This window comes from Varanus komodoensis, unplaced genomic scaffold (genome assembly GCF_004798865.1).
Source record: "Varanus komodoensis strain SLA01 unplaced genomic scaffold, ASM479886v1 scaffold62, whole genome shotgun sequence".
NCBI lineage: Eukaryota > Metazoa > Chordata > Lepidosauria > Squamata > Varanidae > Varanus > Varanus komodoensis.
Window position 1 is genome coordinate 3,477,399 of NW_025336248.1, and position 27,002 is coordinate 3,504,400.

The 27,002-nt window shown below is 44.5% G+C and overlaps 1 protein-coding gene across 1 annotated transcript; it reads left to right on the top strand.

Annotated features, from left to right (window-relative positions):
- Positions 1-15,672: 15,672 nt before the first annotated feature.
- LOC123033490 (tubulin polymerization-promoting protein family member 2-like) lies at positions 15,673-22,958 on the top strand. Its single transcript, XM_044450100.1, is given in 4 exon segments — positions 15,673-15,842; positions 21,930-22,083; positions 22,778-22,836; positions 22,838-22,958. Coding segments are annotated over 4 exon segments (504 nt in total).
- Positions 22,959-27,002: the final 4,044 nt, after the last annotated feature.

A 27,002-nucleotide genomic window follows, 5' to 3' on the forward strand; every position in this document is an offset into this window, starting at 1 on the left:
TTGAAACTGGAAATAAAAATTAAAATGAGAAACGACTTAATGGTCTGATAAATGCTTGTCTGAGTGTGCCTTGAATAATACCTTCCAAGCATCCCCCATCAACTGGACTGTCCTTACCCCAAGGCAGCATGAAGTAAACACCTCAGGAAGCAGATACAGGGGGCCAACAGCAGCAAGGTGTTAGAGGACAAGCTAGGTATTCCAGGTGACCTGCCATTTCCCTACTAATCTAGCTGGCTGCTCCCAGGCATGATGCTGGTCCAGTCAGCAGTGGTAATATAAGATTCAACTGTGTATCTGATCACCTTTTGTATATGGAATGAGAATGGTGTCACTCTGTCTGCTTTATGCAACTAAATGTTTTGAACCTATCGCCCTCTATCTGCTTCTTAAAGCTTCTTGATTGAAAAATGACCCCAAAGAACAAAGACTGGTACAAATGTCCCGAAAAATAATTGACTGCCAGGCCTCAGTGGAGACAAATGTAAGCACAGAGCACATCTGGGCAACCGTTTCTCTCCCACAGTAGCACACGCACTCTTCCATGTGGGTTGCTGTTCCTTTAATTCTGCACCATGGCTGACCAGGCAACACAGTTCTGTGCAGTTGCATGGCTATTATCCAAACTACAGAGACTTCTGAGGTTTAATAGCTCTTGTAAGGTTGTAAATGGTACAAGTGCTTTAATGGCTGTAGTACAGAAGGGGAAATCATTTAAAGTTTATAAACTGAGCACTTTGCAAGATATGTGTGTATGAGAGAGAAATGGAGAGCAGTTAATTGTTAGGGGCTGACAACCTATCTTTAAATCTGGCCTTGCCCTCAAGTTTCCCAGACTGCAGCACTTTCTCAAACTTTCAGGTGCTGGGAGTGACTAACCCTGGAAGGCAGGTGATAGCAAAACAACAATTGCAATTCTGATGAAGTTCTGTGATGTGACAACTAGGGGAGGGTAAGTTTCTGTGATCAGATTTGTTTATTAATTATTACTATATTTTATTGAAAAATGTTTTCCATTTGCTGAAGACAGGACACCAAAAACAAACAAACAAACCTCCAAGGAAATCAGGAAGCAGTGCTGAGCAAACAAATTGCACAGCTGAGGGGAATGCCAAATGCAAGAAATGGGTTTGTATTGCTTCTGGAAGACCAAAAGAAAGACTGAAGAACGTCCAGGGAGTAGATCATTCCATGGTCAAGGAAAATCGATGCAAGAAGTGGTTTCGTGTTCCCCATGCTTAGATCTTTGTCCTGGAGCAAATAATCAAGAACCTACTTCTAGGATCATGCAGTGCAATCCTATCATGCTTATCCAGAATGAGACACAGAATGTTAAATGGGGCAAACTCCTTAGGTAAACACAAAGGACTGCAGACTTAATTGAAAACATACACATACACCCATGTGCATTATTGAAATAGCTCTTTTATTGCCTTATAACTATTATAGTCACGACTAGCACACTGTGGTTAAAATATGTCAAGAGCTAATGGACTTCACTTAAACATCTGCTTCAGAAGAGGACAGTTGCCTAATTTCTGAAATATTACCATCCAGCATTTGAATTGTACTGAAAAGCTTCAGGCCACACAAGTTATCTGATTACAAGTGAATTGGTACTATCAAAAATAAAGGACAGGATGATGTATCCTCAGCATACTTGCTGGATAATGAGAAATGTATTAGCTTGTTCGTTAAAATATTGAAACAAAATGGCCCAACAGACCATAGGTTATAGCTTTGATAACCTATCAGCTGCATGTACAATTTGGGGGAGGCATTTTGCTAGAGACACATGAGAGTAAAACAAAAAGGGTTGAATTAAGACACACATGAAAGGAAGAACTTATTTCAAGACAAATAAACATGAGCATATCTAAAGTGTACCATAAGGAAGCAGCTTCAGGATGGGCATAACTCAGCATATGGGCACCAGACTTGCAACATGGATCAAAATCCCACCACATGTCTAAGGCTGTTCTTACAGTGTCAGGCTTTCAGCAGACATCTTATGGCAGCGCTTTCAGTCATTTTGTCCTGGCATACTAACAGCAGTATTTGGAGGCACATGGAGGATGCCACCAGATCCTAGAACTCAGCCAAAGCTGCCCCCTTTGAGGAGACCGGCCTTTGGGAAGTGGGAAGGGCTTCAAGGAGATCTGGCCAAATTGGCCTGCCAGCCAAGGGGCCCCAGCCCTGTTGTAAACCTTGTGGAAATTGTCCCTGTTCTTTCCCCCTTCTAACTATGCTTGATCATGGTGACACTGCATGTTATCTTGGGATTATTTAAATTTATTTCCTGACTATGCAAACAGGAGCTATAAGGGTAGTTTATTGCAGCAAAACCAACAAACAGTCCTGTGGCACCTTAAATACTGAATTTATTCTTTCATGGACTTTAGTCATCAGATGGATTATTATGGAGATTTATAGGGTTATTTTTAATACAGTACATACGGTTTAGGAATAGATGGGGAATTGTTAAGCAATGAGGTCTGGGGGAAACGCAATGCTCAAAATACTGCAGATGACAATCACATTGTTAGCACTAGCCATTACAATGTTGCTGGTAACAAGCTAGATAAGTCAAAAACATTTTAAGAATTTGTTTTAACTGAGTGAAGCCTCTGGCAATAGAATTAAAGTTGATACTGCTATTTGTGAATTACAGGATGTGTCAAAACTGTTTACAACCCTGGGCAATGGGGATTTTCTCCCACAACCGAACCTTGATGGTGCACATACCTACCAGGGAAAGTATAATGCATAAATGAGCAGTTGTGTGGGAAAATATAGCACACAATAGAGCAAATCACACATAGAGCTGTCAGCTTATAGTCACACAAGCACTTTCCCCATCTGCTGTGGACATAAGGATCAAAAGCAATACTTAGACGTAGTATTGATACACTGCTTTATAGAGTTCACACTATTTCACACAAATTACCTCCGTAATTTCATTTAAAACAACCTAATAACATATGCTGCTATTATTTATGAGATCACATATTTACCCTACCCTTACTCAAGAGAGCTCAGGGGTTTTGTGTTCCTCCCCCAGTCCTTTTCATCCTCACAACAACCCCTGTCAGACAGACTGGGCTGAGAGACAATCAGCCTGCTTGCAAGATAGTGGAGGCAGAAATATTCCATGGTGGCTCATTTCCCCTGCCATGTGTTCCACTCAAGAGCTGGGAGGATTTGCATAATTATCTGTGCTGAGGCAGCTTGCAGCTTGCCATATCAGGCAAACCTGGTGAAGACAGCCCGTTGCCATCCCAGAATCCTGCAACAGCGGCTTTCTCTGCAGTGGCGCCCCATCTGTGGAATGCGCTCCCCAGAGAGGTCCACCTGGCGCCATCTTTATTTGTTTTTCGGCGCCAGGCAAAGACCTTTTTATTCAAACAGTATTTTAATCATGTTTAATATTTATATATTTTAATTGTGCAGCCAGTGTGTTTCCAGGTTTTAATTGTAATTGTTATTGTTTTGTTACTTTTGTGAGCCCTCCAGAGGCTATGTAGCAAGGGGACGGCATATAAAAACTTTAAATAAATAAATAAACAAACTGCCAGGACTACAAGCCACCTTTGCCTGGTTTGCATGACATGGCAAGTTAAGCCAGGGTGGGTAGTTATGCTAATCCCCCTCCTGGCATGGACTGGGAGAAACAAGCTTTGCTGAAATATTTCCACCTCTGTGATCTTGCAAACCAAGTCAGTGACAGTAAGCTTTATAGCTTCCTACATTGTGACATGAAATGCATCTGATCATTATCATTACTACTACTACTATTATTATTATTATTTTGGTATGAAGTGTGATTACTCAGGTGTGACAGTGCACTTCCTCTTTATTTATTATTGCATGTCTACAATGCAATGTATTGCAGTTGAGAAGCCAAAATAGCAAGTGGCCTGTGTAAGGTCATTGGAGTGATGAGTGAGGTAACATGTGAATCGGAGCACCCCAGTATGGGGAATCATTAGGTTGCATTACTTTCCTACCAGCTGGATCTGTCCTCTGCCCATTCCTATGTGCCTCTGTGTGAATGCACAGAGCCCCTGAAGGAAGATGGGCTTACCCCCTCACCCCACAGAGTTTGGGGATTCTGTGCACAGAGTTTGTGTACTAACCTGCTTGGAATCCAGGGCTACAGCCTCCAGGATAACACCCTGGTTTATGGAAGGGGTGCAACACTGATCCCAAAGTTAAAAAATGTGTGGGGAGAGCGACTTAAATCTTCATTGGCCCCCAGACCCCACATGGACTGCTAACTCCATCAAAGTCTCCATCAGTTGTCTTGGCCACAGCAAACACGAAAAACAGGGAATGTGAAACAAAAGGCTTATTGAGAGCAAGTGGTGCTTAAAATGCAGCGACTTTCAATTAAGGCAGGCCATATGTTTGGAGAAGGAAGGAAGGAAGTCGTATAGTGACTAATACAAGGCCCTTTCTAAGACACTCAGAGGCCCAGGGGCTGAATGCTCATTTAACGCTTCTCCATTCTGCACTCTGTGCCAGTTTTTCCTCAGCTGGAGTGCACCATTTGGCAACGTTGCAGTGATTCCCCCTGTGTGGAGCTCAGGGTAATTCCCTCCATGCACTCCAAGGGGCCTAAGCAAGGTGGAGTGCAAGCTGGTTAGTTCCCGGTCGTTATCTCCTCAGCCTTGTGCTCACTTGAGGACTTTAGGAGCCTACCATCACTCAGCCTTATCTGCAAATGGAGAAATAATAATATTGACCCACTTTAGAGGGTTGTATTACGGAATATTCAGATGGCATAGGAGAAGCGCTTTGAGAAAGTGTCATAGCAATGCACTGGTCTGTTGGTGTATCTATGCCTGCTTTATGGTTTCATGTATGCCTGCTGCTCTAGGTTATATTCTTCACAGTGGAAATCTAGGAGTAAATTTCTGCCTGAAGCTACTTGCTGGAAGTTTTGCATAATTTTCTGGGGCTGGGGGTCTCTGGAAAGCTTAAAATGGGCAGTGCAATTAAGGAATAAGTAATAGTTGAGTAAGAGGGCAAATATTCTTGTCATTCCCAGGCTCCATCTTCAGTCACTTTAGATGCAAATAACTTTCTCCAAAACTGCTTCCTCCATAACCAAGGGGCAGCTGCTGCTTTTCTAAGCTCGAGGACAAAGTGGCACGAAACAGGACTGCTCTCCAGAGCAAGCGGTTCCGAAGTGCAGAATGGCGTCAGTCGGTGCAAAACAGCCGGGAGGTGCAAGCAGAGCCCGCGAGGTTCTGGAGAGCCATTCTTGCCCCGAGAGAGAAAGAAGCCATCTCCTGCCTTTTGTGAGAAGCAAAATGCCTTTGCTAAGCCTTTGCATTCCTTAGGGCAGGCAACTTTCCATAACAATGGCAGGGTAGCCAGGTTATACTGAAAGGCCTCGACAAAGATTGGAAGGTGCGGGGGGGGGGGGAGGCAACGAAGGGGAATCAGGCGCCTCGCCCGTCGAGTCGGGTGGGGTGGCCTCGTGGTGAAGGAAACCAACGAGGGCGACCTCTGATAGGCCGGATCAGGATCCGCGCGGCAGAACTTGAACAGGAGCCCCCTCTCCTAAGGGTCTAGATAAGGTGGGAAGAGGTGACAAGCGGCGGGTGGGGGTGGGGGGGAGGAAGGGGCTGCCCTGGCAGCTGCCTCTGGGTTCCTGGTTGAGTCCAGGACGCTTCACGTTGCAAGATGCACGAGTCTGGACATTGCACGTGGGGGGGATGAAGCTCTGCTCAAGGTAGGGACGGGGAGATGCCCCCCTCGGACGGGTTCTTGGCTGGGATCTAATTTGTGCCAGTATCTTGGCTTTTGTTGGGGGAAGAAGGAACCCCCTTTTCCTTCCTTCTCTTGGTGCCTGCCTGCCTATCTCTGCTTTTTTGGTGCACAAAAAACAGGACTGCTAATATTTATTTATCTGTTTGTCTAAGAGCATAGGAGTCAATTGACATGGACTCCTCCCTGGACTGTACTGGATGCCCAGTCGGAGGACTGGACTGGATTCCCTTGCGGGTTCCTCCCTTGATCCCGCGGCTACTTGTTCTATCGTGGGGCTAGAGCCAAACATGCAAGATAAGTACACACCACCTCTCGACCCACTTTAAATACTTTTTGATTAAAAGTAGAGCAGTGTTAAAGTTTGTGTGGCCTCTTGCATGTGCGGCTCTCGAATAGATTACACACATACCAGACGCATGGCATAATAGAGAACATGCCAGGGCCTGTTTACTGGTAGCATGATAATTTTAATCTGCTGGACTAATCTTACACCTTAACGCCTTTTAGGTGGTGAACTTGCTTTTATGGGAGTTTAGAGAGGTTCACCTTTCCAGTGCATTTCAAGGGCAAAATGAAAGCAAGAGTTTGACCCTGATGACTACAAATGGTTCTAAATTAATAGCTGCCTCAATATTCGAAATAGCTAAAATGGAGCAGACTTTTGACTTGTTTCCCCGATGTGCACGGTTTAAATGTCCCCTCTGGTGGTCATGCAAAGCATCACTAATTTAACTTGTGTTGAATTTGCCGAGCCCCTCAGATTTAAGCTGTAGAGGCCAATGAGTTTTCACTGTGGTGATAAGGCCTGCTCATGAATACATTCAAAGCTTAATTTGCAGAAATGCAGGGTATTTTAAGAGCGTTTGTTGCCGTCATTTTCTTTTTATACCTCATGATTATGTTATCAACTCAGTACCAGTCACCTCTCTCTTTGGAAGCAAGGATGTTTTTCTTTCTTCACTTGCTTGTTTTGTTTTTTACCTTTAGCGTACATTTCTGCTTGTCCATAAGCCAATTTAATCTTTTTGCATTAGAGCCATGCTTGTAAGTGAGCTTCTGCAAACTGGTGGCCCTCATTTGTGTTGCACTGCAGCTAATGCTAAGGTGACTGACACGGTCTGGAATACTGAATTTAAATAATAAGCCAACCAATTGACATTAAACCAGCAGAATGAATAATATAATGAAATCAGCAGCTAAAATAACAGATTGACAATCTTGGCAGTTGAGGGCACAATGCTCTGCAAGTTTATTTGGAAGTAAGTTCCACTGAATTCAGTGGAGTTCACACGCTTATACGTTCACAGCCTAAATATTTATTCTTGCAAGCATCATTATTGGGTTGGGTTCTAGTTTCTCCAAGGTTAGATCATCAGAACAGATTTGTTAATTAATTTGTCAAAGATAATCAAATATGGGCAGGTGTTTTTAAAGTATTAGATTTAGCATAACAACAAATTAACTATTAACGGGCATATTACCTCAAAGCAATATAAATTTTAATATAATGAATCATTTTAACTTCTAACAGTGATAGGTACATTTTCTATAAATGTGAACCCCCGTTCCATTTTGCTTTAACCTAGAACTCCAGGATTGGCCTACAGTTAAAATTATATATGGGGAAAAATTTCACCTGGCCTTTACAAATAACGTTGAAATAAAGCAAATAAGCAACAGCTTCTGCAGCAGGCAAGTTGGAGTTGGATGCACTAATAGGGAGTAGAAACCGACCTGTTTGCATAGTTGTTTCTAAGTAGATGCAGTAACAGCTGGTGGGCAGGAGAGGGAGCTTTACACACGCGCTGGGTCGGTCACCAGGTATTGCAGGGCTGTTGGGTGACCCGGACTCCACTCTGTATTAAGAAACAGACAAACAAATCACAGTGAACCTGGCCTTCTTGACTTAATGTCGTATAGGACCATGATCACACAGTAGGCATTCGACTGGCTGATCAGTTGACTGGTGGGCCAGTGATAATTTATCGGCATGCTTAATGTCCCCTGCAATCTCTCCTGCAAATAAGAATATCCTGTGGGGACTTTGAAGGTCTCAGAATATAGTTGGTCTCCTTCGGTGCTGACCAGCATGCCGCTCACTCTGGGGGGCAAAATGGCTGCTTTCCAGCCAGCATCAGATGCAGAGTTTCCAGCTGCTGTCAGGCTATTTTTTCAGCTGGTGAGGTTGAGACAGAGGAATGTGAATTTGCTCTGGAGACAGAGGATAAAAGCAAAAATATACACTTGAAATGGAGCTTGATCACAAAAGCAGCAACCTTGGTTTGGGAAATGGGATCTTTTGGATTTGGGAGGCCTATATTGCATTGCTGCTAGGGCTTGTAGGCTGTGGGGCCGACCCAGCGGCCTTTTTAAAGCATCACTTTACCATACTGTTGCACTAGGTATGTACAGTAACTCTGCTCTGCATAAGCTAGTGACTGGAGCTTGAAAAAGGTCTTGGCTTCTTAACCATCCCAGCTGGCATTTGCTTTTATTAAAACAAAGCAAGGGGGTACCCCTCTTGGAAATGAGCAGCACTGGATTTCTGAAGTAGTAGGTCCCAGGACTTTGACTGATCTGAGAAGCACACCTCTTACCTCGAAAGCCATGCTATCTCATGTTAGACATTTAGGGGCTGGCTGTAGTTATTAATTAGTAAGGGGAGTGGCACTCACTGGGGCCACTAATTTTATTTATTATTTATTTATTTGTTAGGGTTATATCCTGACCCTTTCAAGGAACTCAAAGCAGCTTACATCATTCTCCTCCTGCTGCTCTCAATTTTGTCCCCGCAACAGCAGCTCAGTGAGGTAGGTTGGGCTGAGAGTCTTGACTGGCCCAAAGCCACCCAGCTGGCTCCATTGCAGAGCAGGAACTAGAACCCGGTCATCTGAGTCCTAGTCCCACTACACCGCACTGGCTCTCTAATATTGGTACCCAGCAGGCTTCTCCTAGTTTTTATGTTAGTTCTTAAGCTTTTTGAAATGACTGTTTTCAGAGAGGCTTGCATACAGCAAAAACAAAATGTTGCCCTCCGATGTCATCTTTATTTTGGTTGAAAAGTATGATTCTGTGTTTTGAAGTTCAGATCTCTTGTCCGCCTTGTATTCACATTCTTAGACAAGTTGCATTTCTCATGGTCTCACCAGTTTGCCTTGTGGGAAATTAGCATTTTGGGCCTAGCCATGCAACTATGACAGCAACCATTTTGTGAGAGTGCCCATGATACTCTCAAAATTGCAAATATGCCCACTAACTGGAAAAGGTTGGGGACACCTGCTGTAAATGTTTAACAATACTCTTTCCTTGATTATAACAATATATGTGCTACAAGCCCTGGCATTAAATGTTGGCTTCAAGAATGCAGTGGCACAACAGTGCTCATTGCAATAGAGAAATCCTCCCAGATCTGATTGTTGGGAGGTCCACTCTTTTGAGCTCCTTTCTAAGACATCTCACAATAAAACATACTGTTTCTCTCCATTATGCAGATTGGGCAGAACTCCACCTTGATGTCGCTTCCTGGTCAGAAGATCAAATGTATGTCCTAGAGAATGAGCCTTGTGCTACTGGAGCTTCTTTGGGTAACTCAATGTATACTGCACTTTAAAAAATGAAACATGCCCCCGGAACAGACTTGGAGTTAACCTTGGCCACCAGCCACACCCTCTGACCTGGCATCTGTCCTTTTAATTCTAGATATTTGTGGGAAAGGCAAGGTATTCTGCACATGGTCAGAGAGCTACTTCTTTGATACTATTAGTCACTTCACTGTTAAGACCTCATGCTCCAAAATGGTTTCTAAGCAACATATATATTCAGAGAGAGCTTGTAATATGGCCCTCTTGGAACTGTATCACTTCAAAATGTAGGTGGGGAGAATCATATTCTTGAATTTGCCACTGCACTTTAAAAATGTATGCAGAGAAGTATCAGAGGGAAGATCCAGCTAGATTCTTTGTCTCTGGCATATCCTAAATAGGGTGTTTTATGGGAATAGTCAAACAAGCATTTTGAACTAGTTTAGTTCCTAAATAGATTGTATCACATTCTTCATCTCTGGTTCAGGCAGAAATTGCATTCATGTCTTTTCTGTCCTCCTGAACAGATGCTGAGACAGTTAAAGGTGTCAAGCTTGTTTAGAGGAGACACCCCAACACCTAAGGGATTGACAAAACATTCAGACCTGCCCCAAAGCATTCCAGTTACAGCATCAGATTACAATTCTTTATTGTGAGAGGCATGGAGAAATTTGATACCCAGGCTAAGCTCAGATGCTTTGCAACAGTGACTTGGATTTGTTGTTTTTCATCCTGTCAGGTGGCAGACGTGTGGATTAAACACATCAGTCTGAAGATGTTGAAAAAGTGGATTCAGAAAGTCTAGCAAATGGAGTAGCAATCTCAAGCCAGCATAGGCCCAAAGAAGTCCAGACAAGTCCCCTGGGCTCCCAGCAGGCCCAAAAACAGTGGCTAGATGGAATCAGAGGTGGAACTGGCCAGAGAGATCCACACCAAGTCCATCATTGCCCCTGCAGGTGGAGAATCTGTTTGAAAGCTCTTGTGACATGGTTGGTCAGAAGCCAGTGCTATGGACAGACCAGAACAAGCCTCTTGAGAGTCGGCATGTCTGTGACCAGTGTGGAAAATCCTTTTGGTGGCCCTCTCACCTTGCCCAGCATTGTCAGCAAGTACACACTGCGAGTAAAGCAGCTAGACGGGACCCAGAACATGTGGGAACAGATGATTCAAGTCCTTTGGTGCCTGTCCCAGAGACTCTGCAGACTGGGAGCATATACAGCCAAGGATCAACGCTTATGATAGACCAAAGCACCCAGACTGAAAATCTGCATATCTGCATCCAGAGTGAAAAGGCGTTTCGGAGGCCCTCTGACCTTGCCCAGCCTCATCTTGATCTCTTGAGAAGGGAAACAGCTAGTCAGGTCCAGGAACCAGAGTCATGCAGCCCATATCCACTTGTGCCTGCCCCTGTGCCCCTGGAGGAAGAGGACACGTTTGCAGCTTCTCGTGAAACATCTAAATCTTGTTTGCTCAAGGCAGAGCAGAGCACCCAGACCAACCATCTGCAGCACTGTGATCTGTGTGGGAAGGACTTCCAGTGGTCCTCTCCACTTGCCCAACGTCAGCTTGTACACTCTGGGGGAAAAGTGGCTAGTCAGAACTTAGTCCATTTGGAAGAATGCAGCTCAAGTCCCCTGGTGCCAGAGCCCTTGCAAAGAGGGACAGAAAACTCTTGCAAAGCCATTTGTCAAAACTCAGATTTAATGACTGAAGACCAGAGCACACATCCCAAGAATCTGCACCGCTGTAATCTTTGTGGGAAGGACTTCCGGTGGCTCTCTGCGCTTGCCCGGCACTGTCGATACATGCACTCCCTGGGGAATGCGGCTAGAGGGGGCTTGTGCCAGTCAGACCCATCGGCATCACTCCCTGCGCCACTGAAAGCAGAAGATACATCTGGGGACTCCTGTGAAACATTCTGCCAAGAGAGTATGCAAATAACTGACTGGAGCACTTGTACAGAGAATCTGCATGTCTTTGACCGGAGTGGTGAGGACTTAGGGCTCTCTGAGCTTGCCCAGCATCAGCTTGTGCACTCTGGCAGAGGAGGTCAGTGCCAGTCAAAGGTAAATGGCTCAGGTCCTTTAATAAGTAGCCCTGTCCTGCTGCAAGCAGACAGTCCCTTTACAAAGAGCCACCAGACACTCAGCCACAGTTCTCAGGCTGTGACAGAGCAGCATGCCCAATTCAAGAAGTCGCATACCTGCAGTCAGTGTGGGAAAAGCTTCCAGCGACTGTCTAATTTTACCCGGCATAAGTGCATTCATGCTGGGGGGAAGTTACAGAAGTGGCTGCTTAGCAGTCGCCAGTTCAAGACACCTTTCATCTGCGTTATGTGCGGGAAAAGCTTCCAGTACAATTCTGATCGTGTGCGGCATGAACGCACCCATACTAGGGGGAAGTTACGGAAAGGTCAGTTTCGCCTGTTCAAGGCATCCTACCCCTGTAGCCAGTGTGGCAAAGGCTTCCCGTGGCCTTCTGACTGTGCCCGGCACGAACGCACTCACTTCCGTAGGAAAAACCAGACTGTAACACCCGGCGGTCCAACACAGGCCCAGCAGCCCTACATTTGTGACCATTGTGGACAAGGCTTTCAGCAGCTGTTCGACTTCAGCCAGCACATGTACACTCACTCTGAACAGCGCCCCTATGGATGTGCTGTTTGCGGGTGCCGGTTCAAACGGTACGTGCAACTAAGGAAGCACCAAAATAGGCATGAGCAGAGCCACAAAGAAGAAGAAGAAGATGATGACGATGGAGGAGGAGGCCAGAGGCAGCGGCATGTGTGGGGGGAAGGTTTTTCCAAGGACAACACCCCCTCAGAGCAGCCGCGGCTCCCCTCAGATTCTGGGGAGTACTGCCAGTGTGTGGCCAGCCTGAAAGTTTGCGAGTGTGGCGAATGCCACACTAGGGTGCATGGTAGTTCGGGACTGCTTCCTCTGGAAAGGATTTGGGAGGTGGGTAGCAGAGAAGACTCCAAAATCCTGTCCCTTGTGGAGGCCTGTGAGTGTGGATATTGTGGGAATGAGGACAGCAGCTTTGATACGCAGCCTGTGAAACTGTCTTCCCTTGAGGTGGCTATCCCGGCTGGTGCTGGGTTGCCACACACTTGGAGCTCACTCGAGATGGTCATGAACAAGCCCACAGTCCTGAGCACCCCGAGTGGAGCCCAGCAGGATGTCACCTGCATGCTGCAGGAGAAGACGTTGCCTGCAAACAACACGGCCACCTCCGGTGGGTGTCCACCTGCTACCGCTAACCAGAGCCCTCAAGGGCCCCCCTCCCTGAGCAGACCTGTGTGGTTCATGGAACAAACTTCCCTGCTGGTGAGGAGAGACAAATCTTGCACTTGCCCCATATGCCAAAAGCAGTTCAGCTTGCCTTCGTACCTGACAAGGCACCTGCACATCCACCGAGAGGGGAAGCCCTACAGTTGCCCCACTTGTAAGAAGTGCTTTGCCCAGCGCTCGTACCTGACAAAGCACAAGAAGGTGCACACAACAAAGCTGTCCTATGAGTGCACCATCTGTGGCAGCCTTTTCACTCAGCTCTCCTACTTGCGCAAGCACATGCACGTACACCGGAGGGAGAAACAGACTCCTTTTCTGGACCCGGAGGCAGGGCCAGGAAAGCAGGCAGCCTGAGTGGCAGGTCTGGTGATATTGCTAAGGGCTAGCAAATACGTAATAATTTTAGTTTAACCATCACTTTTTTACTACCATGGTGGGCAACCCTTTGGATTTTCTGCCTTGGGCAGCCAACTGTCCTCTCTTGCACCTGTACAGAATGCCATCCTCTTTCAAGTACTGGCACAACATCCATGGCTGAGTGACTAAATGCCACTCAGCTGATAGGCTGGGCAGAGGACCAAGCCACAGTCTCATTATTTTGCATGGACTTGATGCTTCCCTAAAGCACCTTGGGAAAATTTCCCAGTATTTCTGTGCTCTTCTGGCTGTCACTGAAGTGGAGATGATAAAGTGAGGGCTAGCAAGAAGCATGGGTTGACTAAGAAAAATGAATAGCATTAGAAAAATTTTAAGCGTGCCCACTGAAATCAATAGGACTTAAGTTACTCATGAGTTGTCCCACTGATTTCAAGTCTGGGTCAAACCCAGTGAACCTTGTGGTATTTGCTTAACTTTAAACAAATCACATAATGGAACAGCTCAGTGAGGATGCTAAAAGGAGAAAATTTCACTGGTTTAACTATGAGATAACTTGACAATATTAATAACTACTGATCATTAAAAGGAAAGATGTACTTCAGTACTTGTTTTTCCTTCATCCCATTTAGGAATGAGTATTTGACATCAACATGCCAATACCTAGATTTCTTTTAATTGTTAAACATGTTTGAAGACCATCAGGAATAAAATGATTTAGAATGTAATTCTTTGTATGTATGAGCAGAAACAGGGAAGTCTGGGTAATAGTTGAAGTTGTGTAGATGTTTTTCCTGTCTGAATAGGCCCTTCCAGGGTTCAAAATCTTGGAGATCTTGTCATCAGCCCTGCTGAATTACTGAGCAGTTACACTGAAATAATTTACAATTTAACCTGGATAGTCGTTTCCATGGATTGATTCAAGTTTTGTAGTCCTAATTGAAAGGCATGTGATGGGACACATTATAGAGATGTTGCCAAAATATATAGGAATGGCATTTCCAGTGTAAGACCTTTAGAGGATAATGCTAATTAGACCACCATCCCATCCACCTTTTAGACAGAGACAAGTCCTACAACACAATGCTGGCAGGTGAATGCTGGGGCATTTTTTGGTGTAAATGTACTCAGGACTGCTTTAACTGCTTCTGAGGGCTGTCCTCGTTCTGCTGAATGGGGCACTGCCCATCTGCCCCAAAGACACCCCTGCCATGATGGCACAAAGCACCCCACATCACTTGTTTTGCAAGACTGCCTTGTTAACAGCAGTGTACTTTGGCCACACACTTGCTGTTCTGGGTGGACACTGGTGCAGTGACCTGAGATTTGTTTCCCTGGCACATTGAATTCAGACCCGCTTTCCTGATTAGCCCAGATGGATGTTTAAATGTGAAGTAACGAAGCTGGTCAGACACCCACACACCATCATCCTGTTTCATTCCCTTTGTTAAGCATCAATGGCTGGCTCTTGCCTCCTCCTCCATCTGGTGTTTGCTTTCCCCATCCAGAGCTGCACCTGCACACAGCAGAAAACTTTAAACCCATGTCATTGCTTGCTGACAGCATATCAGTATCTTTCAAAGCGGAGTTAGCATCTATGTTTTTTGACAGTTTCGGAGAGGTGTCCCTTCACCTTGCAGACCTGTTTTCCTTCTTCCTTGATATGGTGCCAAAATGATGTCAGCTATGATATCATAGGCAAGCCACGAAGACATAATCACCACCATAAGCAAAATACATGCTTAGACCTTACGGTTCTGCCAGCACAGAGCAGCTGTACCCCTCCTAGGCAGTACATCCAGCTCTTGACTCTGTGTAAACTCAGGTAAATCTGTTTACAGTTTGAAGGGAAGAACATGTGGTTTTGGTTTCCAAAAATGTCACTTGTCTCTTAGTTGGGTATTAAGGCTGGATGGATTGGAGTGAGGCGAGAGGCAAGGCCAACCCAGAGCAAGAAATGTTGCAGTGCAGAGTGTCTTGGCAGTGTTGGTGGAAATCCCTTCAGAACAGCCATGGCCTAATATGCTTACAGTTAATACATTTTATTACATATGAATAAAAATTATTTTTTTGAAAATGCAGTTCCTTGTACTTCTTAGTTTTCACTGTTTCATGATTATGTTTTGGCTAGTGCAGTGGAAGCTGGGAGAAGTTCTCAGGGAGCAGTTGGGTCAGAACCTGACTATCTGCTTTTCCTTCCATCTCCATAAGCCAAAGGGCTCTCCTGCCTGCTCTTTTTAATTAAGGCTAAACATTCAGAGAAAGGGTCTCAAATATTCCTAAGGAGACCAGGCTTCCTGAACAGTCCAGATGCAGATTGTTGTCTTTGATGGAGCCTCTTGGAAGTGTGTTCTGGATGGGGATCCAATGGTTAATGTAGTTGAGTAGAAATGTCAAAACATTTCAAATGGCTGAATTTTTCAAATCTGAAGCTTCAGAGTCATACATTTTCCAAGTTTGACCTTCAAAACCTGTCATAGAGGCACACATTGAAAAACTGACCTCAAGGCTTGCTGAAAAATGAGAGGACATTGATAAACATCAGCTAAGTGTGTCCCTAATATTTAGATTTGGCCTTGAGATTCTCTGAACCAGGAAAACCACTGCCTTACCGTCCTTCAGTACTTCCCTCCTCAAATAGGCAAAGAATGTCCGAGGTGGAAAAGGCCTTCCGTCGCTTTGCCACATACGGAGATGGAGCCTCCACTGGCAACAACATGACGGGCAAGAACTTCTCCAAGATGTTGAGGGAGTGTGGTGTCATGGATGGGAAGGCTGTGACCAGCATAGATGTGGACATCGTCTTCAACAAAGTCAAGTGAGCGAGGGATGAAAGGAGCCAGGGCTGGTGGGGAATGCTTTATCCCCAAGGCTTGGATGTTCTGCTTAGCCTTGCTTTCTGTGGTACTCAACACAATAAACCACATTTACACATTAAATACCAGGAATGTTGAACCTCTTCTAGCCTTGGGGCCAAATTCCATTTTGGAGATGTTCTTGGGAGCTGACGGCCAGTGGTGAGTTGGACCAAGCTCATAAAGTTAAAAACATTGCAAAATACATTTTAGTATAAATCTCTAAATGGTCAGTAACTGAGCTTTAGGAGAAGCTTTTCAATATGCTTGGAACGCAGATAAAAAGGTAAAGGTTTCCCCTTGACATTAAGTCCAGTCATGCCTGACTCTAGGGGGTGGTGCTCATCTCCATTTCCTAGCAGAGGGAGCCAGCGTTTGTCCACAGTCTCCATGGTCGTGTGGCCGGCATGACTAAACACCGAAGTGCACGGAATGCTGTTACCTGCCCACCGAAGTGGCACCTTTTTATCTACTTGCATTTGCATGCTTTCGAACTGCAAGATACGCAAGCTACTGCAAGAAGGAACGCAGATAAAGCTGCACAATAGCTGGAAAACCACCAAATGCCTAGGTGTGGAGAGAGTGGGGACATGGGAAGAGGTGTGCCATCTGAAAAATCTTGGAAGGTTAGACTGAGACTCCAGACTGGAGGTTTTTCACCCCTGCTTTATACTCTGTGTAAGGCAGACAATTTCCCTTCTCTTTTAGTAAGAACTTGGTGGGAAGTTCTATCCTGAATATACAGGGCCAGTCCTATCATTAGACAGTGAAGCAGTTACTTCAGGCAGCAGAAGCTCGGAGGTAGCAGCAGTGCAGGAAGAAAGACCTATGAGCAATGCAACCTGCTGCGTGCGTCTTAAATTGGCCAACTGCCTTCAAATGGGAGTAGATGATGTTGTCCCATCACTGGTGTTAAACGTTCAACAAAGCCTGTTTTAGCTGTTCACGTTGGTTTAAATTCTGCATATTTTGGATTGTTTCAAAATTCCAATACACAGGATTTTGAACAATATGAACAGAAAACAGCAAGGAATTGAAACGACTCCTGATGAAAGTTGAGAGAAGAAAGCTTTTGCAAAAGCAGGATTGCAATTGAGCAGTGCAAGGGGAGGGTGACTGCGGATGGTCGCAGAGTTATAGCAGCAGCCTCTCCTTGAACTATGTGGGGATGATGTGCCTGGACAGCCTAATTGAGATGCAGAAGATGAGAAGGGCTAGGAATAAAGACACCCCTGTTGAAGGATGTGTGTTTGGGGGGATTGTGTAGTTTTTTGAACCCATGAAGCTTAGCCCAGTCCCCATGGCCATTGAGGGGAGGCTGCTTCCATTGGGACACTTTATGTGGCCCCAGACTTGCCCACCAACCGGTTCTGTTGCCTTGAAAGGAGAGCTCCTCACTTCCGCCAGCCTTTCTCTGTGGTTTTGGCAAAGCCCATTCTGTCTGGAAGCTGTTCTGCTGTTGTTGCAAGCTCTTGAATGCAAATATTCATCTGCAGCCTGGAAGTGAGAAATCCTCACCTTTGTAAGCTCATTGCCTTTGTTGTGCTGATTGCCAGGTTCTCTGTTCTTGTAGCCGCATGCCTTTGCTGGGTTGAGCGTCTCCTTCTTGCAACGATTGCAAAGCAGGGAGGCGAGAGCAAGTTACTAGCAATGAGATCGCAAGAATCATATTTCGCAAAATATTGTTTTTGTGAGTCTGGATGTGTTGTGCTTGATGGGCAGTGGCCAGACATGGACCCCACCTCAACTCACCTCACTGTTATGCGTCCTCATTCTTTCCCCACTGCTGCTATTTTTTTTTTTTTTTTTACAGTGCACTCCTATACTGTTTATTCAGAAGTAAGCTGCATTGAGTTCAATGGGACTTATTTCTGGGTAAGTACATGCAGGATTACAACTTGTACTAGCTGGCAGTGAAAAGCAGTTGTGCTTTCACGCTTGTCATGCTGGTGCGTTTTTTCTGCATTTAATATCCAGGGCAATGCAAATTAATGTTTCTATCTTGTATATTTGATGTGGTATAAAATCTCAGAATAGTAGAGATGGGTGAGCTGTTGTTCCATGCTGAGTGTGTGTTTGTAGTAGTGATTTTCTCCTGCTGGTGTGTAAAGACAGAATTTGGAGGAGGTGTGTGGGCAGACAGGCTGTGATTTTTATGTTTCAACTGTGACACGATGTTAGTGTGCATATTCTAATTTGATTTGTTCATGTTAGGCTGCAACCTCATGTACTCTAACCAGGAGATAATTCTTCTGCAATTCCTCCGATGTTTCCTTTCTCTCTTCCTCACTCCCCTGCCTGCCTGCCCTGCCCTGCACCGCCCGCCTCTCTCTCTCTCTCTCTCTCTCTCTCTCTCTCTCTTTCTGGCTGGGGTGGAGGGATAGCCAATTACAACTGAGGCTGTGAGCAGGTATGCACTTGCCTGGAATTTGCTTCGAAGTAATGTTATAGTATTTGTCAAAGATGCCTTAAACCACAGAAGATTAATATGGCCAAGTGAGATCACCCACAAAGTGAGGGTGGGGAAAAGGGCGTGATGGAACTAGAGTAACAGACTTTCCATTCCATTGTTCTCAATGGAATAGTTAAGTACGTGCTGGAATGGGGGGCCATCAAGGTCGCTGCTGGTTGCTGTAGGATCCTTTCACCTCTTTTTTATGTCTAGACATTGCAGGTGCTTCTCTTCTAAAAATAGTATTTAAAAGCTATTTATGCATTTGCTTATTTAGAGAGTTCTTATCCCACTTCTTAAGCAAAAACAGCTACTGGAGCAGTTTACAAAAACATCAGTAAAAGAAGGCAGTCTTGGCCTTCAGGCTTACAATTTAAAAAGACATGACACTCGAGGAAAAAGGAATGGAGAAGGAGGAGGAAAAGTTGCAGGTGCCATCCTCACAAACTCACTCTGCTTGGCTGCAGCCCCTGCCCCCGCTTCCAGCATCCCCTCTTGGCTCTGCCTCTGCTGGCTTATTCTCCACACCACCAGGAAGATCGCCCTTGAGCCACTGCCGCATGCAACCCTTGGTGCTGAAAAGGCTGTGCTTCCCGGCCTTGGAGGGCTGGGTCAGGAGATAATCCAAAATCCCAGACTGGCCGTAAATGCTGTATGCTGTGGGTGATGTAAAGTGGGAGGGGGGAATGGAAAACCTTCTGCAACATGCTCTGCATGGGGTCCCCTTTGGACCAGATTTGGATGGAAGCTGCTCAGTTGCTTGTGGGAATCAGGTGAGCAAGTGCACTTTGAGACTGATTCACCATGCTGGCCCTGCAAGGTCTAAATGGCTTGGGATCAGATTATTTGCAGGACTGCCTGCTCCTATATGGACCGGCCTGGCTGTTCAGATTGTCTGCTGAGGCTGTGCTCTGTTGCGACCAGGGCCTTCCCGGTGGTGGCCCTGCAGTGTGGACCTCCCACCCACAAGAAATGTTTGTAGGCTTCCCGTCCTCTGTGTGTTTTAAACTGGTGTAAAGTCTGCTTTTGCTGATTACTTTGAAATGGTTGAAGGTTTTCAAGATGATGGTTTTTAAATTGTTGCTGTTGCATGTGTTTTAGATGATTTAATTTGGTAGTGTTTATGCTGGTTTTCTAATTATATGTCTGTGATTTTACTGTAATTATGCTGTGTGCACTCCATTGAGAGGGCCGCATGGACTTGAAATGCAGCATATAAATGGTTTATTATTGATTTCATTTCTATACCACCCCATATCTGACCCTGTCTGGGTGGTTTACAACAATCCATAAAACAAGACAATAAAATCAGAGAAGCATGATAAAGTTTGTATTTAATAATGAATAAAGTGAGCTGGGAAGGGAATAGGAATGGAATGGAAAAATATGGTAGAGAGTTGGCTGGCTGGCAGGTTGGAACGGGGAGCTCCATGCGGCAATATCTTGTTGTTGGCCTACTTACCTGATAGGACAGACACCCTGATACAATGGCAAAGTTAGGTGAGAGAGGAGATCACATCTTACCCTTGAACTCACCAAGGGGTCATTGTTAAGCCACTGCCCTTCCAATCTCAGCCCTCACTGCAGTATCTCTATTTACAGGGCTGTTGGAAGGATCACTGTGATAACACATCAAAGTGTTCTAGACACTCTGTGTTAATTATTATTTAGAGGTAGCTCCACAGAATGCCCATGCTAACTGCTTCTGTCAATATTTCCACTCTCCCTGCCCTTTGCTATGCTGCTCTAGTCTGGAAGAGAGTTGGAAGAGAATACAGCACCCTTGGACAACCCAGGCATCCGTGATCACTGGCCATGCTGGCTGGCGCTGGTGGAGGTCTGAAACCTTGCAGAAGGCAGGGATATACTGAGCAGAGCTAGGGCAGGCCAGTCAGTGAAAAGCATGGCTCGTAGTTGATATATTTTGGGTCCGAACCCCTTCTCAGCAGTCAGAGACTCTGAGTTGATGCCCATGTCTGACTCAAACCCGCCTCACAGGGTTGTTGTCAAGGTAATGTGGGTGGATCAAGAAATACAAGAACAGAGGGTGCAGATGCAATCAAGATATGCTAAAGATTGTAAAATATGGGGGTTTTATAAAGACCCAACAGCCTTTGATCAAGTGATGCTAAAAACAGATGAGAAAACGATCAAAAGAATTTATGAGTTCTTACTTGACAGGAAGATGGAAGGGGAACAGGTTAAGGAAACTATGATAACATGGGCACAAAATTTTGGATATAATATTGAATTAGAAAAGTGGCAAAAGCTATGGGAAAGAAACATTAAGGTAACTTTAGCAACTTTGTATAAAGAAAATTTATATAAAATGTTTTATAGATGGTATTTGTCACCAAGTGGATTAGCTAAGATGTTTACAAATATGTCAAACGGATGTTGGAAGTGTAAACATGATGTGGGTACTTTTTACCATATGTGGTGGACCTGTGAATGTGTGAAAAAGTATTGGATTAAAATACATAAATGGCTTGAGGAAATGCTAAACAAACCCTTAGCTTTTAAACCTGAAATTTTCTTGTTAGGCATTATACTGGAAAATATTAGCAAACAAGAAATGTATTTGATGCTACATTTAATCACAGCGGCGAGGATTGCGCTTGCTCAATACTGGAAGAGTGAGGAACTACCCACTGAGGAACTGATTTTAAAAAAGATTCTGGACTGTGCAGAAATGGACAGATTGACTCTATTACTGAAGGAGAAAGAAGATACTGACTTCTATCAAACTTGGGACCTTTTTTATGATTGGCTGGAGAAACGGGACTTGGCTTAGTTTTAAAGATGTTCTTAAATTTTTATAAATTGACCTGAACTTGATTATAGAATGTTAAAAATATATGTTATAGGGCACTGACCCAGTACATCTGAAGTATTTGATGACTGATGTTTTTAGTTTTAAAATTTTTTTTAATAAAAATCTTTATAAAAAAAAAAGATAATGTGGGTGGGACCTCCCATACAGGATCCTGAGTGACTAATTGGAAACATGCAAACAGTTGGACTTGTGATAATGCGAAAAGGTATTGGATTAAAATACATAGATGGATGGAGGAAATACTACAAAAACCCTTTGCTTTTAAACCTTAAGCTTTCTTGTTAGGCATCATACCAGAAGACATTAACAGACAGGAAATGTATTTGATGTTACATTTAATCACAGCGGCGAGGATTGCATTTGCTCAATACTGGAAAAGTGAGGAGCTACCCACCGATGAACTGATTTTAAGAAAGATTTTGGACTGCACAGAAATGGATAGACTGACTTTATCATTGAAGGAGAAAGAGGACACTGACTTCTATCAAACTTGGGATTTTTTCTATAATTGGCTGGAGAAACGGGACTTGGCGTAAATTTAGAGATGTTTTCAAGTTTTTATAAACTGATTTGAATTTGACTATAGAATGTTAAAAAATATGTAGTAGGGGGTTGACCTAGTAAATCTGATGTATGTGATGTTTGATGTTTTTAGTATTAGTTTAAAATCTTAATAAAACTTAAAAAAAAAGAAAGAAACATGCAAACAGAATAGGTGGAGGGGCTCAGAGGTAAGCCGTCTTCTCCATCTGCCCCCTTCAGGACCAAGGGGGCCTGCAACATCAACTACATCGAGTTCCAGCAAGCCGTTAAGGAGCTGAGCAGCAAGCGCTTCAAGGGGAAGATCCCTGAGGAGGCTCTGCTAGCCACGTTCAAGTTGATGGAGGGCAAAGAGCCAGCCAGTGCCGGAACAACAGTGAGTGGCCCCTTTCCCATGAAGAGGGAGCATTCGCACATACTTTAAAAATCATGCAGAAATGAGTTGATTGCAGAGCTGTGGCATTTGTGTTTCTGCGAGCATAAGGAAAAATGTGCAGCAGGTAATATAATATTGGACCTAGCATTTGTAAGAATCTCAGCTTTCTGGATTTTCCCCCAAAGAAATTTCTAGTCCTTGTGCTGTAAAATTATGCTTGAAAGCACCCTAAGTGTGGCACATTGGTTGGAATGTTGGGCAGAGACCCAGGAGATCTGGGTTCAGCCATGCAGCTCATTAGGTGATTTTGAGCCAGGAACTGACTTGCAGCCTAACCTACCTCACAGGGTTGTTGTAAAGATAAAAGAGACAAGAGGAAGACCATGTAACCCCACTTTGGATTTCTTGCAAGAGGGGTGGGAGGATAGATAGAAATAAATAAATGCCTTCTAAAAACTGAGAAGCCAGGCAACAATATCCCAGTAGCTGGGAACTTAAGTATTCTGCTTCTTGGCAAAACCAGAATATATGATGCCAAATACTAAACACTGTGAAACAAATTATGAAGAATAAGGGAAAGTAAGTATATAATGTATGCAACTTGAAAATGGCCCCAAAGGAAAACCAACCCAACCCAACCTATACCCCACTGAAATCACTGCTCCTGCTGACTTGCAGCTTTCTTATCTTTCAGAAATCTGTCCATACCGGTGCAGTGGACAGACTGACAGACACCAGCAAATAGACGGGCTCTCAAGGAGCGCTTTGACGAAAGCGGCAAGGGCAAGGGGATAGCTGGGCGCACAGACCTGCTCGAGAACAGTGGCTGCATTGGGGCCTACAAGGGCTCTGGAACTTACGACAAGACCCACTAGGGGTGGGTGAAGGCTTACAACACCTTCTGAGCTCCTGTCTGTTGCCTGTGACCCTGGGAGAGGAAGCCAGCAAACAGCAGCTGCCCTTGTACATTGCTGTCCCTTGTGTTTGTGCACATGTGTATGTGTGTGTTTTTGGGTTGTTTTGATCTGTGATGGCCTTTCCCAGTCTAGTTACTCCTGGATGTTTTGTGCTACAATTCTGACCATCGGCCATTTGGTTGGGTGAAGTCCAATCCATGTGGAGGGCACCTGGACAGGAAAGGCTGGCCAAGGACCACCATGTTGAAAGCTTGAACCCTGCCAGGTTGATCTGTGCTACTCACAGTCTGGTGGCTCTGTGATTGGACACAGTCATCCAGCAGGAAGCAAGTAAGCCATGCAGAGATGGTCTAGCTGGGCCGTCAGTACCATTCATTCGAGGGCTACCTTAGTCCCCACAAGAGAAGGCAGATATTGCATTTACATGAAATACAATGGAGACTGTCTGGAGAACATGGGAATTTTAATCCTGATGAGAATGCTGGCATGAAGATGGTGGTTCTAAGAGTTTTGATGTTTGTTTTGCAGTTTCATACAGAATTCAAGACACATTCTATTAATTGTGCTTTACCTACAACCTGTTATTTCTCTCCCTGGCCCATATTACAGTACGCCATAAACCATTTGGAAACACTCAGCTGGATGACACTGAGAAGATACAAAGGCCGTGGAAGAGAGCTTTCCATTTGCCACCATCACTGCCACCAATTAGGCTTGAGAAAGAGCTCCCAACCAGTGTTTAGTTAGATTTGGCACAAGCTGTCGTCCATGTGCGGTCTAGCTATCTTCCCTTGTTGCTTTAGTGCCCTCAGCACAGGTGAATGGCCAGGCTCTGTTCAAAAATGATCCACTCCCCAGGTCATTTCTGCACTCTACAGGGTGACTTGGGCTTCCACACGAGCACCAGCCATCAGGACAATTCCCTGAAGTCCTCTGAAGTCCACTGGAATCCGTTGACCTCCATGGTAGGACAATGCTATTGGGTTGTCCACTTTTGCTGAGTGGGAAGGGCACTGGAAGTCCAAACCTCAATAAGAAGTGATCTAAACACGGTGACAAAAAAGCAGGGAGAGGAGGTGTGCACAGTCAAAAGAACATGCGCAGTTTACTCAGACATAAAGGAAATATATGCAACTTCTGGTAGCCCCCAAAAGAGCTTCAAAGAGAATGTACAGGATGCTTTTACATATACAGTTTGGGGGAAGGGGGATCAGGTGGGGGGTCTTGTACACAGTGCCAGATGCACAATTGGGTAAAGCAATAGGGTTGAACACCACACAAAAAGAGGAACCTTCAGGACAGGAAAACATTAGCATGTCTAAGGTGTGTCCCAAAGGAAGACCTTTCAGGACAGGGAGATGAGGATTTCTAATGTGTATCTGGGAAGCAAGACTTGTAACATGGATTCCTGATCAGAGCAGGCATCCCTTCTTAAGTCTAAAACTGTTCTTATAGAGTCAGATTTTTAGCAGCTATATTGTGGCAAAACTTTTGCTCTTTTTGTTCTGAATAGGTGCAGTTGAATTCCTGCAATGGAATAGCTGCTATTTCCCCCACTTTCAGATTACCGTCCTCTTGCCCAGGGGAGAAACCAAATAAAGTGTGTATCTCCTTACATGTGTTGGACTGATATGTTTAGGCAACCCTATGCTTATCCTGTGGCCACAAAGTCCTGAGCTACGCCAGATCCAGCAGCCTCAACATGTAAGCTGAAATCCCCCAGAACCTAGGGGATCTAGTGGTCACCTAGGTCTCAGTAATGCCCACCAGGTTGGCTTTCTCATCCAGAATATAGTCACAGATAGGGAGATTTTGTTTAGGGCCTAGCTGGCACTCAGAAGCATCAACAAACCCAAGGCCAAGCTGTTAAGGCAGCCAAGAACATCTGGCTGGAGGAAGAACAAGAAGAGAGGATCTTGTATTTCTGACTCCAAGATGCTGGATTGGGACCAAAGTGGAATCCCTGAGCTTTCCTGCTTAGAAAAAGGATACCTCTTTTGCCATTGACCATTTCATGGGCAGTCATACTAAAAAGCAAGTGACATCGCCCACACTGTCATAAACAATTGAATGAGGTCACAATGACCAGCCAAAGCGGTACTCCCAAGTCACTGGTGTTTCTGTCTCAGAGCAGGCCATCCTCATCCCAGGAGGAACCCCCCAAAGAGGGAAGAAGGCAACAGTTGGGCCATCCACCAACTTAAGTAAGCAAACCCGACCTAAAACGTCATCACTGGGGAAGAGGTCATCATCCCATGCACTGTGCAGAACTTCTGAGTTGTAGAACTAGACATTTCAGTGACCTGGTCAGATTGAACTGATATGAACCACCCAACACACTCTGTTTTCAAGATTTGACGCCCCCAGTCTGACCTCCTTAGTTATTATGAAAGTCCTATTATTTTAAAATGAATGTAGGAAAACAACCAGGACCTGTAGCCAATCTCCTCTTTTAGTATCAGCTGTATTCTCCATCAGACCCTACTCTCCCCATCACAAATTCAACTAAATGCTATTTCTGGATATCTTTCCTACTTATGGGAACAATCCTATGGATGTTTAGATTTTTTAAGGCCTCCAAGCAAGCATGGAAATACTGGTAGTTCTAGGATTTTATTAACTAAGGCCCTTCTCCAAGAGCCACCTGTAAAAGATATAACAAAGGTGGCTACCAGGAGAGGGGTTTTTTCAGCTGTGGCACCCTGTTTGTGGAACCAACTTTCCAGAGAGGTGTGCCTGGCACTGATGCTCTGTAACTTTCAGCACCAGGATAAAACCTTATTTTAATTGTTGAAATTTTATATTTTATTTTACTGTGGCACTGCAGATTAATTATTTAATTGGTATTGGTTTTATATTCTGTTCATTACTGTTATTGGTTTTATACTTTGCTTTTATTGATTATGATTGTGAAATTGTTCTTGGTTTTGTCTTCTTGTGACATTGGATTTTGTTACTATAGAATCATAGAATAGTAGAGTTGGAAGGGGCCATAAGGCCTTCGAGTCCAACCACCTGCTGTTGTAGGACACCAAGCTACACCATCCCACTCGAATGGATGTCCAGTTTCTTTTTGAATGTCTCTAGTGTGGGTGAACCATGATTATGTTTTTACGTTATTATGTTTATAAACTGTCCAGAGTGCTGACTGGCTATTGGCATGGTATAGAAATGCTATAAATAAGCAAGCAAGTAATTGTACCCTGAATGTGTTTGTCTATAGCTAGTTCACGAAGCTGGAGTGTGTGTGCATGTGGAATCTTTTTGGGGACTGAAAAAGTGGGAAGGTGCCTACTGCATGGAATTGCCTTACAGTGGAATAATATGATATTTCTAATATTTAATCAGAGATTATTTTCCCTTACGGTTTGGGACCTCTGTGTAAGAAATCAGTGTAACAGAGCGCCATAGGAGAGCAATTCTCAGGCAGGCTTGAGTCAAACCACTGGTCAGCTGTGACCTTGGAACAATTGCACAATTTCCCCCTAACCTACCCCACAGGCTGCTCTGTTGGGTATGGAAGAGATAAATGTAATGAATGAATCAACATGGCCTCCCTTGTGACAACCCAGATTCAGCATCCAGCTCCCTGACTTGTAACAAGACTGTTTTGCCAATGTTGTTGGGTCACTGGTAACTTAGACAAATGGCAGGAGGCCTTTGTCCTGAATTTAGTTTTGTACAACTGAAGTCGTGTGTGGGAATTTACATCTGGAAACAAGGCTTTAAATTTAAATATGTGCTGCCTAAACTGTATTTAAAATAAGGTCAAGGGCACAATGTCAAGTAAACACTTCTAAAAACCAATACCACTTGCCAAGCAGTGAGGTCTTCTTTGGACATGATGGAAAGTGCAGAAAATTGGTGTATCTTCGTGTGCTTCTGAAGCAATAGAATGGAACATTCAGAACGAAGTGGAGTTGGAAGGGGCCTAAAAGTCCATTGAGTCTAACCTAGGGGTGTCCAAACTTTTTGCAAGGAGGGCCAGATTTGGTGAGGTGA